The sequence below is a fragment of the Protopterus annectens genome, chromosome 5.part0 (genome assembly GCF_019279795.1).
Source record: "Protopterus annectens isolate FY-2018-M chromosome 5.part0, PAN1.0, whole genome shotgun sequence".
NCBI lineage: Eukaryota > Metazoa > Chordata > Ceratodontiformes > Protopteridae > Protopterus > Protopterus annectens.
Window position 1 is genome coordinate 1,714,438,222 of NC_056735.1, and position 18,657 is coordinate 1,714,456,878.

General features: G+C 38.8%; 1 protein-coding gene across 1 annotated transcript in view; it reads right to left on the bottom strand.

Moving 5' to 3' along the window:
- The window catches only part of GPR156 (G protein-coupled receptor 156), a 1,210,147-nt gene that overhangs the window by 746,787 nt on the left and 444,703 nt on the right, over window positions 1-18,657 (bottom strand). The window contains exon 5 of the mRNA XM_044071505.1: window positions 7,932-8,042. Coding sequence (XP_043927440.1) covers window positions 7,932-8,042 — 111 coding nt within the window. The remainder of the gene's footprint in view (window positions 1-7,931; window positions 8,043-18,657) is intronic.

The following is an 18,657-nucleotide window of genomic DNA, read 5'->3' on the forward strand; positions in this document are numbered from 1 at the left end:
AATAGTTGAGAGTAGCCATTATTATAGTTTTCTGTCTCAAACCTAATATTCCCCATTACAGCACAATATGACAGTTGGGAATTCTGAGGCATGGTAGGTGATCTGTCGCAAGGTGCAATTTGGATTCCACTTCGGCACAAAGGTAGTTGCTCAGCATAATGCATCTGAAGTTATGCAAGTGCAACTAGCGTGGGGGTGTACATATCCTTCAGGAATATGGACACACCTGTGGCCCATGTGTTCCAATAAAGGATAATGGGCAAGAGGTGAGGTATGTGTTATAACATGGTCATGCAGTTGTGCTCTCTGGAGCATTGAACTATATCTCAGTCACTGCACAGATATGTTCTCCATGTTAAGGATTGACATAAGTGAGTCCATACTGAGTTTCTGAAATGTATCATTGAGTAACAAGACCCACAGTTTATTGCTTGGCTGTCCCTGTTACAGCAGTGGACGTCCACTTGAACTTTGCATGATGAAGGCACTATAGGGGAAGCTTCAGCCCTGGCCAGTAGCCAGATTCCCAGCGGTGACAGGTGCAGGCCCTGTCTGGCAAAGCATCATGGTCTGTCAACCATGTTATCCCAGGCAGAGAGATACTGGATACCCTTTGCATTGCACCAGTACATTAGACAATTGTGGAATACAATCCTTTTGTCCCTGTACTGCAGTATCATTCTGGCCAATGGCAGAATGCTACCCAGGCCTTGGGACATACCTGTATGGGCTACAAGACCTGACAGTTCCTACATGTGTGTTTCCATGCAGTCCAGGCTACTGCATCACAGGTCCTTCACAACAACATGGAATATGTCAGGGCCATGTGTATAGTTCAAAAGGTGGTCTGAGTGTATGGGTATGTGGCTAATCATGGCAGACAGGCAGCTAGCAGTATGTTTGCCCTCGTATAGCTTGGTGTGTAACATAGTGCTAGAGTCTGCATTCACAAATGAGTATTGTTGGGAAATGTTTCCAGCCACATGTTCTGAGGTGTGGCACAATTATGCAAACTATGTCATACAGTTTGTGTACTTTGTTGTCTGTCTATTCCAGCTTGGGAGGTCACTTGCTTGGCCAAATACTTAGAAGCCTATGTGAATATGTGTGATTTTTGGTAGTATGTGTGGGTGTCCTTACTGTGTTCTGGTAAGGGTATGTGTTGGTTGTGATGATGAGATGCATGTGTTAACCTACACCTCATGACTGTCCAGTCCAGTCATGGCTGTAGACTGGACTGCCTTCCAGCTTAACCCTGAAGCTGCATCCCAGACAATGTGTGGGGTGTAGTGTTAGGTGGGCTTGGCAGTGTACATGGCATAGAGATTACATTCCCCCAGGGTGGCCACATACACAAAGCTGACTAGTGAACATGCCTGTATGAGCATTCAGTACTACAAGTACCAAGTACTGTATTTAGTGTACTTATTCTTATGAAGATGTTTTAGACAGTGATGCTCACAAGTAATTGCCTGTGTTATGGATGTGACAACACTGGCTATTACAGAAACATAGTAGCTACCTTCAGCAGCAATCCTCCTCTGAGGAGCACATCACATCCTGATAGTTGATTACAGGTGATGCAAGCATCGACAGGTCTGTTTCCTTTTCTGGGTATATACTCACATATCCACCAGAACCATAAGCTCTTTTTGGGCAAAGACACCCACTCCTCAAGCAGAATCATGTATCAATAGACTCTGCTGCCACTATCAACATGATCAGGATATAATCAGATAGTGTAAGCCATCACCTATGAAGAAGCTATTACACATGGGCAGCTGTCTCCTACATCTTACACTCCTACTGCAGATGTTACACTGGAGTTAAAGATGATATGCAACCTGTTTCATTACCAGAACTGTGCACTACCTAACATACAGTATTTGCAAGCGGCTGTTAGGTTGGCAATGACAGGTTAGGCTACACAAACCTGAAAGTCCAACCAGTGTGTCTCTCTACTCTCAATATCCACTCTATATAGGTGTGCACATAGCCATTTGGCCCAGCCCTGTAACAAATGTCACTACACATTTGCATAACATGTACACATGCACAGCTGTTATTGCTTGCAAACAATACTAGAGAGGTGGATATTACATGTGTTATGTGCATGGATAGTTACCTAGCTCTTCCAATTATCTTTGCTATCATGCTGCTAAACTGTCAGATGAATACAAGTCATATGTATCCTGTTACTGAGTATTGTAATTGCCAATAGACATAACTAATGTTTGCATAACATAACAGAAAGCTATGTAAAATGGACTAAAGATCTGCCTAAAATACTGTACATTACACAGTTATTGGCACAATATCCCACAATGCAAGCCATATTTGCACAGTAAGCCCACCTTTGGCATGTTCATCTTACTTATACACCCATACATATGTCTACTGTTACAATATATCAACATATACTATCCCGTTGTAGCACATACTTGTTGGACCAATCCTGACACTGACAGTGGCTGGAAGTGAATTGGTGAGTTCCAAGCCCATATATATCATCCCTTGTGGTGTATGAGGAGTTTGCCTTGTGACCTACAGCAGTACACACATAGAATACTACAAGCATTACTACTGTTCAGTAATACATTGCTACAAAATAGCTATTTCCACTATATGCATTCATTACACTGTAATTCTTGCAGAGCAGGTACTACATACACAGGCATACTAAATGTTATACATACCTTCTTAGTAATTGGAGGTGTTATTGACTGATATATTACTTGTTTTTGGTTTGTGTTTCAGTACTTTGTACTGTTCTACAGGTAGATACAGATGGTTTGAATGTGTGACAAGGCATCCTTTTATAGTTAGAGATCAGCAATATGTGCTATCCTGATAACCAATTGGTGTTCCAAAGTAGTTAATTACATGCACATCAGCTGTGCAGCTACTGCCTTAGCCAATACTATGTCAACAATGGAGTATAACTGTGTACTCCACTTGGGTGTTGTCCCTTTGCCTTACTTGTGAGGAAGACAGCCTGGAAGTGTTGTTTGAAATCTATTGCAACAGCTGTATGGAGACAAACACTAATATATTGTGTGTAATGCCTAGAGGATTTGGTCTAAATGTGAGTACTGCTGTTATATTTCTGAACATTGCTACTTGTGCAGGGTTTGTCTGTACCTAATACTTCTGCATATGTTTCAGTCTGGCCAGGATGTTTGACCAGCTCAAGGCTGCATGGCTATGCATATAATGTTAGGGGGTTTACAGTGTGCTTACCAGACATCTTTAGTTTGGAGTTAATGTGATCATACTGTGCTGATAATCAGTAATCGGTAACACTTCCTGGTGTAATTACTTTTCAACCCTCTGAAACGGGAATAGTTCATACAAACCCTGTAACATCAGCAGCTGTTCCATTGTATAACAGCAACTATTTCACATAGGGCCATGTTAGTGTGTCTGTGTCCAGATATGTTAAGGTTTCAGCAGATGTCGTACAGTGGAATAATAATTGATTATGGTATGACAGTATGTATTGTTGTAATTAGTTTGGGTGTGGGGGAGATGTTGGTGGGTGTACATAGCACATGCAAGTGTGTAGGAACCGCTTTTATATATCTTCTATATGTGTGTGGGGGTTCTTTCCCTATGTGAACACCTATCCCTTAGTGGACTAATACTATGGTAATTGCAGGCTGATTCATTAAGGCACTGCTAAACGCTTCCTGTACAGCATGCAGGTACTGTTTCTCCTTGAATCCTTTTGGCAATACATCGGAATGTAATAAAGTTTTGCTAAATGAAAGCTGTCTGTGTATTTCTGTCATGGATATTTGCAGTCATTGTAGTTGTGTTGGTGACTGTGTCCATAGAACACATATTATGCTCATATTGTTTGGGGGGGCAGAATGTGTGATTGCTATGGTCCATGTTATACTCAGATATGAACACTTGAGATGCTGTATACACACATGTACGTATGCATGTGTGTATACAGCATCTCAAGTGTATACACACATGTACGTATGCTAGTATGTGTATATATATATATATATATATATATATATATATATATATATATATATATGTGTATATGTATATAGATATAGATCTATAATATATATTATTGCATACATTTATCTGTACCTCCATAGATGTGTAGATGTTTTTAACCAATCTATATTTCTACATATATATATGTATATCTCTATATATCAACATGTATCTCTCTAAAAACTCTCTCTCTCTCTATATATATATATATATAGCATACACCTTTCATTGGGTACATGGTGGTTTGTCCTATTTCCACAGAATCCTCCCTTTTGTGTTTTAACCTGTTTAAATACACAGCTGGCATAGGTACATCTCAGGTAGGTTAGTGGTAGGTTACTCTGAGGATGGTGTACATGGTTGCGGGTGCTAATCCTGGAAGGGGTTATTATTTTACTGGTAGGGAAAGTGTGAATAACGCACATTTAAGTGGTTGTAAGCCGGTTTGCCTGTAGACTGCACTACATTAAGCAAAGGTTACACCTGTGAAGCACTTATCCATTTAACGGTGTTTAAGCGCCACATACCATTGTGCAAACCTTCACAAACCCGCTTACAACTGCTTAAAATTGCTTTAATCCACCTGCATCCAACAGCCCTTATTCTGGCCCTTAAAATAAATTAACAGCCCTTGCAGGTCTTAAACCCGGGGCAATGAACACCACAGTCACAGACTTTACCAGTAAGGCATCTGAGATATGTACAAATGTTATGGTGTTTAGAATATACATTTTACTACAGGCATTCCTCATTACTGAAAACAAATGTGACAGCCAGTTGGTGTACATATGTATGATACATGTTAATGTTCATATGTTTGTGGAATTAGGTGTTGCAAAATGACATGACAGGGTGCATTATGGATGAGAATGGTTCTTGTTTTGTGTCCTTTTTAAATTGTCCCCAAACTCCATGTATACCTCTCCAGTTCACTTATTGAACATCCAACCCAGGCTCCCCTTGGTGCATGATTTCATTACCCATCATTCCTCCCCCACCACAATCTCCACATACACAACAACCATCCCTTCTATGGTGAATTAGGTTAATATTAATAGCTATAATACCAGAGCTTGATGTGTTTTGTGTACACTTCAATTCATTTGGATTGCTTCTGTGTCACCCAGTGTGTTCATAGATGTTTATATATATGGCTATAGATGTAACTGTATATATATATATATATATATATATATATATATATATATATATATATATATATATATATATATATATATAGTATTAATTTGTAACAGTTATACATGTGTAGACTTGCATATGTTGATTCACAAACTACAGTACATTACAATGCATATGTACACAAAGTGACTGCCCCATTCATTCCCAGATAATGTAGCCTCTGGTAGGTTACCCTGGGTCTGAACACTCTTCTCCTCCTCTGGTGCCTGAGGTGGTTGTGTGCATCATCCTCCACACCACCTTCAGTCTTCAACACATGCTGGTGGATAAAAGCTATGGCAGCCCCTAACATGTACATACTAAAAGTTCCCCGTCTGTATACACCCCGTCTGTATACACCAGTGGTGCAGAGTGTATGGGAATACACAAGTGTGTGTGAGGTGCTTTCACACTTTATACTATTTTGCTATGGATGCTGTTGATGTCATTGGGTGTGCATCAGCAATTCCAGATGCAGGGTATCTTAATTATGGGTTTTACAGTGAGTACTGCAAGTGTGGGGCCTTTAGTGTGGAGTTATGCTTGCCTGCCTTGATTAATCTGTTGCCCTTTAATTCACTTTTAAACCTGGATCCCCTCCCATTATCAGGCATGCATCCACCTGCGGTCTTTCTTGTTTTGTACTTTCTGCTGTGACACTTTACTGTTTTCTTTGCAGTACAGCCCCTCCCCTTTCCTGTTCTGCAGGTAGCTGCTTGCAGCCTTGTTAGCTGTTGTCAATGGCCCACTGTAGGTTTCTAGGTGTTAATTAGTCATTTGTACTCCAATTTCCCTGCTACAGCATTTCCTTATTTCTTTCCTATATCCTTCCTGTTTCAGCTCTGGTGCACACCGCGCAAACCCATTTACCGGGTTTAAGCACGTTTTCATCTCTGTTCACATGCATACTCGGTTACCTTGTGCAATCTCGACTATGCAAACCTATAGCCAGTTTGACACACCCCTATCCTGCAGCTTTACTTAGCTATGGGCACACTGGATTAGCAATGCTCCAATGTGCTTACAGCAAAGGTGACACACCCCTCTCTTGATGTCATCATTATCTCAAGGGCACACCTCGGTGTCATAACGCTACACTGTGAGGTGCATCCTTACACCAGTGGGGAATCTGTGATTCACTATTACTCCTCTCATTTGCATGGCATTGCCTACTAATTCCTAGCTACCGTGCAAAACACTGTCACAGCCCTTTAGCAACCCTTGCACCATGGTGTGGTGTAACATGCCTGCCATTGACTATTATGGGAAAATCATGATTTGTGTTACATTGCATTTTTATTCTATATTTTTCTATTTTTCTTGCGATCCGGTTTGCATGCCACTGCCCTGCGCTTAAACTTCGCAATAGTGCGAAAAATGAAATTAAATGTTCTTTTTATATTTTGTACATTTTTTATGCCAATGGCTGTATATTTAGCCATTGGCATATATTAACGATATAATACAAGTGTTTGGCCAGCTGTCATGGCTCCGATTTTATGTTTGCAAAAATGTAAACCATTTTTTACGGTTTACATTTCTGCATGCTTATACTACGCCTGCACCACTTCCTGGATCGCTAAATACCTCCATTTGCATGCTACACTGCTGCAACTGGAGTAATTAGCATACAGGGGCCGGGAGCTGTGCGGGCGTAGCGTACGCAGGTAGTGCACGTGGAAACAGCTCGTACCTGGATCGCTCGCCAGCCATATTTGGTGTTGGAACGCCAACGCTACTCCTGCACCTGGCACAAGCTTCATGAATCCCGGGGAATGTCTGTGGAACAAATGGATTTTATCTCTTTTTAGATTTTGAAGGGTAATCTTGCACTACAAGAGAGCTATGAATTAAACAATCTTAGTTTTATTAAATCAACATAACAACTAAGATTCCTCACTTAAAGAAACACTGCTCTTTTTGCATCATCACTGTTCTTGTATGACATATAAATACTAATGTGTAACAGTCGCCAATTACTGAATCCTTCTCTACAAAGTTGCTTTGATTCAGTCCTGTTATAAAACACACTGACAATTTTGATAGCAATTATTTTAGTTAGTTTATTTCAGTGGTCAGCATTGTGCCAGACAATGAGTTAAAGAAATGTTGAATTTAACTCTAATTACAAGACTGTGCTTTACATTGAGTGTCTTTCTAAATGGAATTTCCAAGGGGTATGACAAACTAAAACCATGCATTTTACTGCTCATAAACGACTCTAAGGATAAAAATGCTAATCACATCTATCTCCTTTGACAAGGGGTTATATTCTGCAAATGGTCTGTGTGGTACCACAGATGAATTTCCTGGAACTACTTTGTTTAAACATTAACTGAAACAGAGTTTTATTTCTATGGTAATCATCATTTCATTGACTGAGTTCTGCTTTAAAACACCAGTGTTATTTCAGTAACCAAAAAACATCTGTCACTTAACAAATATTTGTAAGTTATTTTGTTGAGCTATACTTTGTTATTATAGCGAAAATGATCTAAAGACATTGCTTTCATGCCTGGAAGACAACCTAGAGAACCTTAGAGTAATTAAAAAATTTAATGTAAGGAAAAAGTTGATAAGACAATCTGATCGAATCTCTTAAAAACACAACTATGCAGTTTAGACACACTGCAGTTTTTACTCTATTATACAATTTTTTCATGTGATAAGTAACGCATTACATAGTTTTCAAATTGCAGACAATATAGCGGATATGAAAATGCACATTGCCTTACCACTCTTTTATCTGGAACCCGCTGAGTAAACACCCTGTACAGTCTCCAACTTTTTCCTAGTATAGGTCCAAAAACTAAGGAAGTCCCAATACAGAGTATCCATATTCTCATCTATAAGTAACAAAAGACAAGTGTTTCGGATTAGGATTATTAAAAAATGTATAGACAGTAACATTTTTGCTGATATATACTTCTCCATCAGGGAATTTATCAGGTTTCCCCTGAATCTATTATTTTTATAGCAAGAAGCATATGCTCTTGAAGATACGCAAAAATAAATAAATACATATATGTATACATACATGCATAAATGAAAAGGAATCTACATTATATACACGTAGTAAGAGTGCTTCCCATAAATTATAAATGTTTGTATAATTTAAAAAATTATCAACTAAAGCAGCATTTTTAAAAATCGAATCCTATAGTGTTATTTTTTTGTATAGAACCATCTAGGTTTATCTTTAGGTACCTACACAGGGGACTCATTATGACAACCAGAGAATGAGTTCTATATTAATAATGTTTATGGTTTCTTCTATGAACTTGTGTCAAATAAGCGAACTGGCATCACTGAAAGAGACAGTTATGTGTTGCTGTGATCTGCTGATACCTTTTATCTAGCCACTCAATGATATAACTTTGTGGAGCATTAAGTGTAGCTACAGAAAGTAAGTTCATGTGTGCATTAGGATTATTACAGGTCAAGATAGCTAAATGCACACCTTACAGGTTTCACAGTTCTCATTCATCATTTTTAAATTGTATTAGTGACCTGGTATGATCCCTAGTATTAAACAATACTGCAGGGCAATAAAGAAAGCTTATCATCCGTTCGGCTCTTGTTTGTGTATTATTTATAACATTCAGATGCAGCCTTCTTATTCAGTTTTATAGTCTCCTTACAACACCATCACCACCACCAACAACAACAACAACAAAAGGAGTAAACTCTGTGTATCACTGTAATGTGTTTAACTTGGCATTTGCTTTTAACAAAAGCATTTTCTCAGTTGACAGCTATGAAAAAATAGAAACGTGAATCATTACTATTAAAAATAAATAATTTGATTCAAAGAAGCCGCTCTTGTTTGAAGTATACTGCTTACAATTCTATATCAGTAATATTATTTAACTTGTGAGTGTGTCTGTTAGTGTAATGGAGTAAAATGATATGATGTGCATGTTAGAGCTTTACTTCTATGAGGAACTGGCAGTAAGATTGACCCTGGGATTTATTAATTCCTACACTAAATGTACAACATTCTAAGTGAACAGACAGCACAAGTATAACTCAGACCTTCTTCCTCCTAATTTTAGTTTCCTACTGATCTTCTTGCGGTCTTAAATATCAAGGGGGATTCATAAAGGTTACCGTAAAGTGAAACTGCATGTATACTTAGTGTAATCTTTCAGAAATGTTCTTAAACACAGACCATGTACACTTAGTGTACACTTAGTACAGGCATTAAGAACTTCATGCAGTACTGCATTCTCTGAAACACATAACCCTAAATCACCTGCTTACATATAAAACATGGATGATCCTGGAAATGAGCTGTATGCTGCTTCTGGATTTCTGGAACTTCTCTACCTGGGCTGAGTATGCATTTTTAGTTCATCAAACTGCCATTCAGAAATCATGCAAAGATTAAGTACTCACCCTCTCAAATAATCATTGGAAGGACTTTCCCAGAGATTTATCACCTGGGTCATAGGATCATAGGATCGTAGGAGGTTACGAGGCTATTGGCCCTGAGGCCCATATAAGCCTAGCCAAGAGTTTAGACCATGTTACAAATCAGCACCCAATGCCCCCCATCCAGCAGGGACATGAGTGGAATCCCAGGGGTATATTTTCTGTTTCCCATTCAGTTATCCAGGTTGCGCTGAACAAAGGGGTAAAGAGGTACTCTGTTTGATGTGGAGAGGGAGTCATTTCCATAGATGAGGGAGTCACTGGGACATAAACCTGTCCTGCCAACAAGTCTTGTTGATGTCACAGACCAGGTTGAGGTCATGCATGTGGGTTACTCAAGTGGAGCTTGACTTGTGGATATGCAACAGGCCCATCAAGGTGGGGTCCATGATAACCTTGTATGCCAGACAGAGGTCACCTCTGAGGAGTCTGTATGAAACTGAGTAGGGGGATAGGGCTTTTAGCCTATCTGTGTATGGTAGATGTTTGAGGCCCTGGATTCTCCTGGTGAGAAACCTCTGTGGTCTCTCCTGCTGCTGCATGTGTTTGCAAGGTACATGCCAAAAGATGCGTTGTACTCAATAATGGGCCTTATAAGGGAAGAATTCAAGGATGTTGTGACCTACTTGTTCCTGGATGAGATAGCCTTACTTATGAGTTGGGCCATGTAGAAGGCTTTCCATACCACGGAAGCAACATGGTGGTCAAAAGTCAGGTTGCTATCAACCTGGATGCCCAAACCCTCACAACTGATTGAGTGCTTAGGACGTTGTTATTAATGTGATAATTTGTTGGGACGTCATTCTCCCCAAAGGGGATGATGATGCATTTTTTGGTGTTCAGCTTGAGGCCACGTTTCTAGCACCAGCCATTTGGCTGAGTGAGACCCTCCTGGAGGATGTCCACATCACTAGGGGAATTGATGACAGCACCCAGCTGGCAGTCATCTGCAAACTTGGTCAGCCGTAGCCCACTGGTTTTGGCCTGCACCTCAGAAAAGTATATCCCAAATAACAGAGGCTCCAAGACTGAACCCTGGGAAACAGCTTTTTCTGTGTTCTCTTACATAACTCTACATTTTTCTCAAGATTCATACCTGGAAAAGGTACTTCCTATTTCACCAATGTCATAGGTCAGGACTGCACCACCTTGGACAAAAGTAATATATAATGTTTCTTTTTCTTCTATGGTGATCTGCCTCAGGTGCAGAATATTTGGTGAACAGGAATATGGGGGATAGAGTACACTCATTTTTGGGGGGAGATGCAGGGGGGCTTGGTCCCACCTACAAAATATTACTAAATACTATGCACTCTTTCATGATCCTATGGCAGTACAATGGTCCATGTAATATTGCACGTGGGTTAATTCACTGTAAGTTCAAATAGAGCAAATGAATAAGGACATTAGCAATCTAAAGCAAATGTAATAGTTTTCAAAACAGTATTTCAAGTTCTTTTGCCACTGATATGCATCTTTGTGTAATCAGTGAAGTAAACAGTCTACTGTTTTGCCACATTTAAGAAGCACATTTTTCAGTAATTAAGTAAACAAAAATGTTTTTGTCTTAGTATTATTTGTTGTAGACCAAGTCTCTGCAGGATGTATATCATATGCATCTACTACATGGTGCAGTTACTGTATTTCTGTTATAAAACAACGTGAGTAGCACAAACTGTGGAAAAAAAACAGCTAGCATGGCCTACCACAACAAAGACACGTAGGACAGTCATGGCCATAGTACAGATTTGTTATTACAGACCAGGGTCTTTACATGTATGCTAGTGAGAGATGCAGTCTGTATAAAAAAGTGAATACAGTCCACAAACATGTACAATGTCGACCACGTCTACCTAAGCATCCACACTGCAATGTGCACACAGGCACATACAACCCACCTTTGAATGCTACCACAGTCATCTGTCCAATACTGAAAGCATACTCATTAAAAGGCTTTACCAGCAAATGTGTATACATAACCTGAATGCTGAGAAATATATGTATTTTGGGCCATGATTTCACGCACTGTTGTGCACTGCACAGTGGGAAATGACTGTGGTCTAATGCAACCTTTTGTGCATGGTGTCTCCAAATCCAGTGGTCAGCCTGAAGCATTGTGATATGGTTCATCATGGAAAATACTGCCACAAATAAGACTGAGGTCTGTTGACCATTGTTTTGCACACACTTTGGACAGTGTTCCAAATGGGAGTGATGATTTCATACTTTGCCGTAGAGCCAGTCTCTTGATATGACCACCAAATGGTATGGCTTGTGTCTTGTTGTGCATCTCCCATGGTATAGCCACCTAATCTTTAGCTGTTGGAATACTGGGAATTGTGATCTGCTGCCACAGTGCAGTTGTTCCTTGTCTTCCACCACCTTGTCTCAGATGCCATTGCAAGGTTTCCTGATGACCATGTTGTAGATTATATGTAGGACCATAGAATTCACTTTTGAATGTTTTTCCCTGATTCATGCACAGCAAGCTTGCCTGGTAGCAGACGAGACTCAGTTTAATAGTGAACTCATGCTGTCAGAATGGCGCTTAGATATAAGTGTAAGTGGAGGTACATCAGCCTTCTGGAGGGTAAGCTTGATTGGATGAGCAGCATGCTCTTTTTTGTTTTCTTTTTAAGCACCTTTATTATATTATCATTTAAGGGAAAGGCACACATTCATCAATAGAAAAGAAAACAAACCATATTAACATATTTCATATTCATGCATAATGGATTCCATATATGTTTTCTTTCTTTTGAACAATTATTGTTCAATCCAACACTACATAAACAGATCAGTTCCTACCTTCCCTTAAACCTCAGTCCTCCTGAACATTATTCTGAATCTATCGTTCCTACAAAGTACATTTATTTTTATGTAATTTGCTCTTTCTCTTTTCTAAAGGTCCCACCTCTAGTTATTTTACTTACTTTACAATATTCAGTACTTCAGTTACAGTTGGTTTAGATTTTGACTTCATTTTCTAATACTTGTTTTCTTGGCAGCCACTAGCATTAAATTGGTAACGTCTTATGTATAGCAAATGCAGATCCTGTGTCCCAGCTCAAAGTAATCATTTCCTCGCTTATAGCCATTTGCTTCTCCAACAGTTCTGACAGAGTACTCTGTAGGGAATTTTTAAAATCTGAGAACTCATTACACAATCAAAAAACATGTTTCCAGTTACCTCTCTCTATTCCAGCATACCTCCAGTATTTGCTATCTACTTGATGAAAAATTCTCTGAAGTCTGCTTGGGGTATAAAAATACTTATGCAAATACATCATATCAAAAATGTTTAACCTTCTGGACTTTGTCACATACTTGGGAGCCATACAGATATCTTCCCATTGTTCTGGTGTAAATTGCCTATCCAATCTCTCTTTCCAATCTGTTTTAAACTCCTCTGATTGATTCTTATAGTTATCATGTAATATTTTATATGCCCAATTAATTATACATTTGACATCAGTTTCTGTTCCAGACTTCACTAAAAACTCTACCGAAGCTGTTTTCTTTTTCACTAAGCACCCCCCCCCCTTTTTCCCATTGTCTATAGTCCAATAGCAATCCTAGGTAGGGAAGGCAGTCTATAGCCTGCAGTCCAAACCTCTGCTTGGTCACATCCCAGTCTATTACCTTTCCCTGTCTAGTTACTTGCACCCAGTACAGATTCCTTTTCCAATTTTCTCCAATAAATTCCAGTCCCCTCGAGCCTATTTTCTATACCCCTATTTCCAGTCATCACCACTGGCAAAATCTCCTTTCTCATTTCTGTAGAATACATTCTGCAACTTGATGAATAGAATTTGATATATGTTTTTGCTGTTCCCCTTAAGGATCTGCATCCAAAATCCTACTCCTTCCCGAACATTTGCATGTTGAATTCACGTTAAAAGTAGTATTACTGTCTAATGTTAGCTCTGCTGCATCCCATTGACTAATAATGATTTTCCATGTGGTTGACAGGCTAGGCTGTCTTGCCACCCAAAAAGCTCAGTCATCTGCTAACTGTTTTTATATTTGACAGTTATCATAGAGGATTGAGGCTATGAGCTGTTAATGAACCACTTCCTTTCGTAGTTCAGTGCTTTTCCTCAACCTTCATCTGTCTGTCTTGTATTTCATTTCCATCATGTTTGTGTGATCTTAGAATTAGTATTCATAAGTTATAGAGGGTAGGGATCATAGCCCCTCATATGGAGGGATATGGGAGGTTTCCACCTATCATATAACCTTCCATCTCCAAAATGAGGAACACTAGCCCTCATAATGTGGAACAAATGGGCAAAATGTGGAACACATACTAATGACTTACTAACAACGTCAACTAGGAGGGTCATAGGATGGTTAAAATATGCTGGTTTTACTTATAAAGAAGATCTTTTAATGAATTATATGATTCATTTCTATTTATAATGGATTTCACTTAAAAAAATTCTTAACACTGAATGTGTGACAGTCTTTCAATGTGGAACTTTGAGGAACTTCGAGGAACATGAACTTTTTAAGACCCCCAAATGAGGTACGTTCCTCGTAATGAGGTACACTTGAGAGGTTTGCCACCCATGCAAAAAAAATTTTTGTTTGTTTTTTTTATTGTTTTGGCCTATCTGTGCAGTCACACAGTTAACTGATGCTCTGTAGTGTGGGTCTGCTTCCTGTTGATCTAGTTACCAGGGTTTTCAATGTGTGTGGTCGTATGTTCATAAGCAAGTACTAGGCAATCAGTCTGCAGACCATCACAAGCCTAACCAAAAAAATAAACTCTATTCAAAAGTTTGTTCCAGCCCCAAGGAGGACAAAACTAATTAGACTACGGGGGAATTTGAGGATGCCCATGCAAGTATCTAGGTTAACCATGAAGGTGGAAAGGATGCTTCTCTGCTTGGCATGTAGTAGATGTTTGTTCCAGAGGCATGGTGGGATACATTGGAATATGACTCTGTCATACTAACATGTCTTACTTATCTACTACTGAAAGTTTAGTTTCTTTAACTGGGTATTGGAAGTGCCATCTTTTCTGCAGATGACCTGGAGGTCAAAGAGGTTGAATCTTTCCATGATTCAAAAGGCTAAACACAGGTCTCCACTGAGGAGTCTATAAGAGAGTGAGTACACAGAAAAGGCTGCTAGTCTGTCCAGATAACTATGTTTTTGAGGTCACTGATCTTTTCAGTTACGAAGTTCTGAAGTTTCTCAAGTTGAGTGACATTTTTAGAGAAATAGATATTAAAGGCATATTCAATAATGGGTCTGATGAGATACAAGTAAAGGAGAATTAAGACTTCTATGGATCTACTGGAGATGTCTTGAAAGTAAATAATGAGAGTTCCTAAATCCCTTACGGCAGTGCCTTGTCTGATTCCAGAGTTGTGTCACTTATACAATATATGAAAATGTTTTGTTTACCAAAATGGATGATGCTATGTTTTTTCATATTCGATATGAGACCATTGTCTTTCCATTGTTAATGTAGTCTAACTCATGTTGGAGCAATTGTGAGGAAGTGGAGGACCAAATAACAACACCCAATTTACAGCTCTCTGCAAACACAGATAAATAGAGGTTGCATAAAGGATTGAGAAATAAATGCCAAACAGGAAAGAGACCAACAATGTGCCATGCTGGTAACATTTCTACTTTCAGAAGAGGCACCTATGACTCTAACCACATGAGTTCTGTCAGACAACCTTTTAGCTATCCACCTAACAGCATAATGATTCACATTCAGGTGTACATGTCTCTCAGTAACACCTGCATGTGGAATAGTTCCAAATGCCTTGGCCAGGTCCAGATATGCTGTATGTGCTGCATAGCTGCTATACACTGCTTCAGTTACCTTTTTAAAGAAACTACTGAGGTTAAAGAGGCACGACCTTCCTTTGACAAAGCTGAATTGATGAGGTTCAGGGTTAAGAGATTAATGAGGTATGAAGTTATATACCTCACAGTCTTACATATGAGGGTAGTGGAACTAATATGCCTGCAGTTACTAGGATCCATAGTTGGACCACCCTTGTGTAATGGTATTGCAATGGCTGCTTTACAGGCTTCAATGGAGAGGTTTAGATCAAAGAGATTAAATAGGGGTTTACATAGGACATATCTGGCACTGATAACCAGGCAACCTGGTATAGTATCAGGGCCCATGGATGAGGTGTACTTGGCCTTTGAAAGGACTGAGGGAAAAAATGTTCCATAGTAATCAAAGGGGGTGGTTGGGATTGTAGAATCTGTGGAATACCTTGAACTGTGGGTGGCATAAAATTTGCTCTGAACTAGCCAGCTAGGATATTAGCCATTTTATTTGGGTTAAAGTAAGCAGTTTTACTGTGGACTAGCTCTGAACATTTTTGAGTGTTAGTTCTTAACTTCCTGACATAGTTAAAGAAAAATGTGTAGTTATTTTTGATTTTAGTGTGGCTATTTTAAGTTCACACTCAGCTTTGAGCTTCCTAATGCCTTCTTAAACTATTTATTTATTGACATTTTATTACCAGGAATGTCTGACTGGGTAGAAGGCCATTTTCATTGGAGGCCTGGGGAAAAATGCTCGAAAATTATTACAAAAAATTTTAAGAACAATAATTTTACAATCTTCAAAAAATACAACAAAAACATATGCAGTTTAAATAATTATAACAAATTAGACATCATATAAATACATTAGTTAAGAATTGATACAAGGTATATGACAATCATTTAATATTTAGAGAAATTGTAGACAGTTTGTGGAGACATTAAAGGTAAGTTAGTGTAATACAAATAGGAACTGCAATGTGAAGTGAAGGCAAAAACAGGCTTATGGTATATTTAGAGAGAAAATCAGAGAAGAGAATTAGATAGCAGTAAGGAAATAAGTGAAGAAGGCAGAGTAAGGAGGTGTAAGGAATGAAAAGGCACTTATTCTCATTTAGGGATACAGGTTATCCTTGTTTTGAGCAAGAACAGAGCCAGATTTTAACTAAGAAGTCTTTCAGAGTGGCTTTGAAAGATGGGAAGGTGGGTATAGACCTGATGGATACAGGTAAGGAGTTCCAGGCCTTAGCAACCTTGCAATACCCAGAAGATTTGTTAGGCTTATAGACAGACAGGAGGTTTTGGTCATTGGATTGCAATGACTGACTGGGAACACAGTTGTGTTCAATGTTTTTTAGTGCTGGACAGGCAGATGAACGCTGGATAATTTTATAGGTGGTAAGAAGTTGTTTATATGTTAGTTGATTTGGCAGGTCTAACCAATTTAGGCTTTTCAGTGTTATACAGTGGTGGGTTCTGAAAGGGGCGTGTGCTGCAAATTTAACAACTTTGTTATAGTTTTGTTCAGGTTTTAATTTTTCTGAAGCCTGGAGGTTAGTAAGGATGGGAGCACCATGAAGAAGAGTTGGGAGAAGATAAGTAGTGACAAGTGTCTTTTTAGTTGCATAGATGTGAACGTTTTTGAATCTGTAAAGTATCCTTTGTTTTTGATGAGTTTTTCCTATACAATTTTGTATCTGCAGGTCGAATGTAAGATTATCGTCCATTATTGCCCCTAATAGTTTGCTATGAAAAGTGACTTCAATGGCTGTGTTATTAAAAGAGAGGACTTCAAATTTATTTTTTTCATGAGAGAGGGATTTAGGGAAAATAGTAGTAGTTTGGTCTTTTTTGGGTTGATCATGACTTGTGAGTTACAAAGCCATGGTTTAGTGGCTGCTAAAGCTTCCTGAGTACTTTTTGGAGATGTACCACATTGTCAGATGTGCAAATGAGAGAGGCATCATCTGCATATTGCGTTAGGGTGGCCTGTTGCGTGGAAGTAAAGAGAGTGTTGATGAAAATGTTAAAGAAGACGGGACCAAGGTTAGAGCCTTATGGTACACCAGTGGTGACTGGAAGGTAAGGAGAGAGCATGAAATGCCATTTTCTGACTGATACCTATTGGACAGGTAGCTGTTGAACCACACAAGGGTGGGCTGAAAGATCTAGTGAGGACATTTGAAGAAGTCTGCTGTAACAAACTATAATTATTATTATTATTATTAGTTGTAATAGCTATAATGATTAATTACTATTAATCACTGCTATTATTTTTATTTATTACTGCTAACAAATTACCAGTTTGCTTAAGTATGTTCTTAAGGTGGGTAGAATGAGACCTCTTATAAGCAACAAGCAAGTTTGTTCTCTTGTTGTATAATTTATTTAAATGAGTATTCTACCATAAGGATTTCTTTTAAATTTCTCATATTTGGTGCAGATAGGGGCTGCCTTATCAATACAGCTATTAAGTGGGAGTAGAACTCTGAGGCATAGGCAGCAACTTTAGCAATGCGATCAAACAGAGGAGGATTACAGCAGATGTATTTTGATCAAGTAACTGAAGAAAGTTTGTTTCACATAAAAGTCCCTATTCGCAGATGTATTTACATGGACATATCCAAGGAAAAGGTCACTAATTTATGGTCTAATTTAACAAGGCAAAACTTCTACATATGGAGATCTATAAAAAGTGGTCAAATCTGTGAGGACTAAATGAAGAATATTGCAAACACTAGTAGAATGGTTAACTATATGTAAAGAGTTAGCATTTATAATGTCAAGGAAATGTTGGGCATGCCAACCATTGGCAATGTAGGCTAGTCAGTTTAAGATGACTAGCTGAAGTCCCCCAGTAGAAAGGTGTTGGATCTAATGATGATTTCAGCTAATTTGTTAAGATAGCTATCGTGTGCAGAACAGGGCATAGATGATGTCCTATAACTAGCTATGAAGTGTTGATTAGTCTTGTTTATGGTGATCTGGACATCTAGGAACTCAAATGTGGTGTCCTGAGGAAAAATGAAGTGTTAGGTTCTGTTATCCTTGAAAAATCCTGACACTCCCCACAATGGCCAGTAGGTCTGAAGACAAGATAGAAAACATACACAGAAATACAGAGAATGTTTTCATTACTCTGAAACCATATCTTTGTAACTAGTCATACATGAATATATTCAAGTTGCAGGACAGCCTCAAGTTCAGGCATTTTTTTATGTA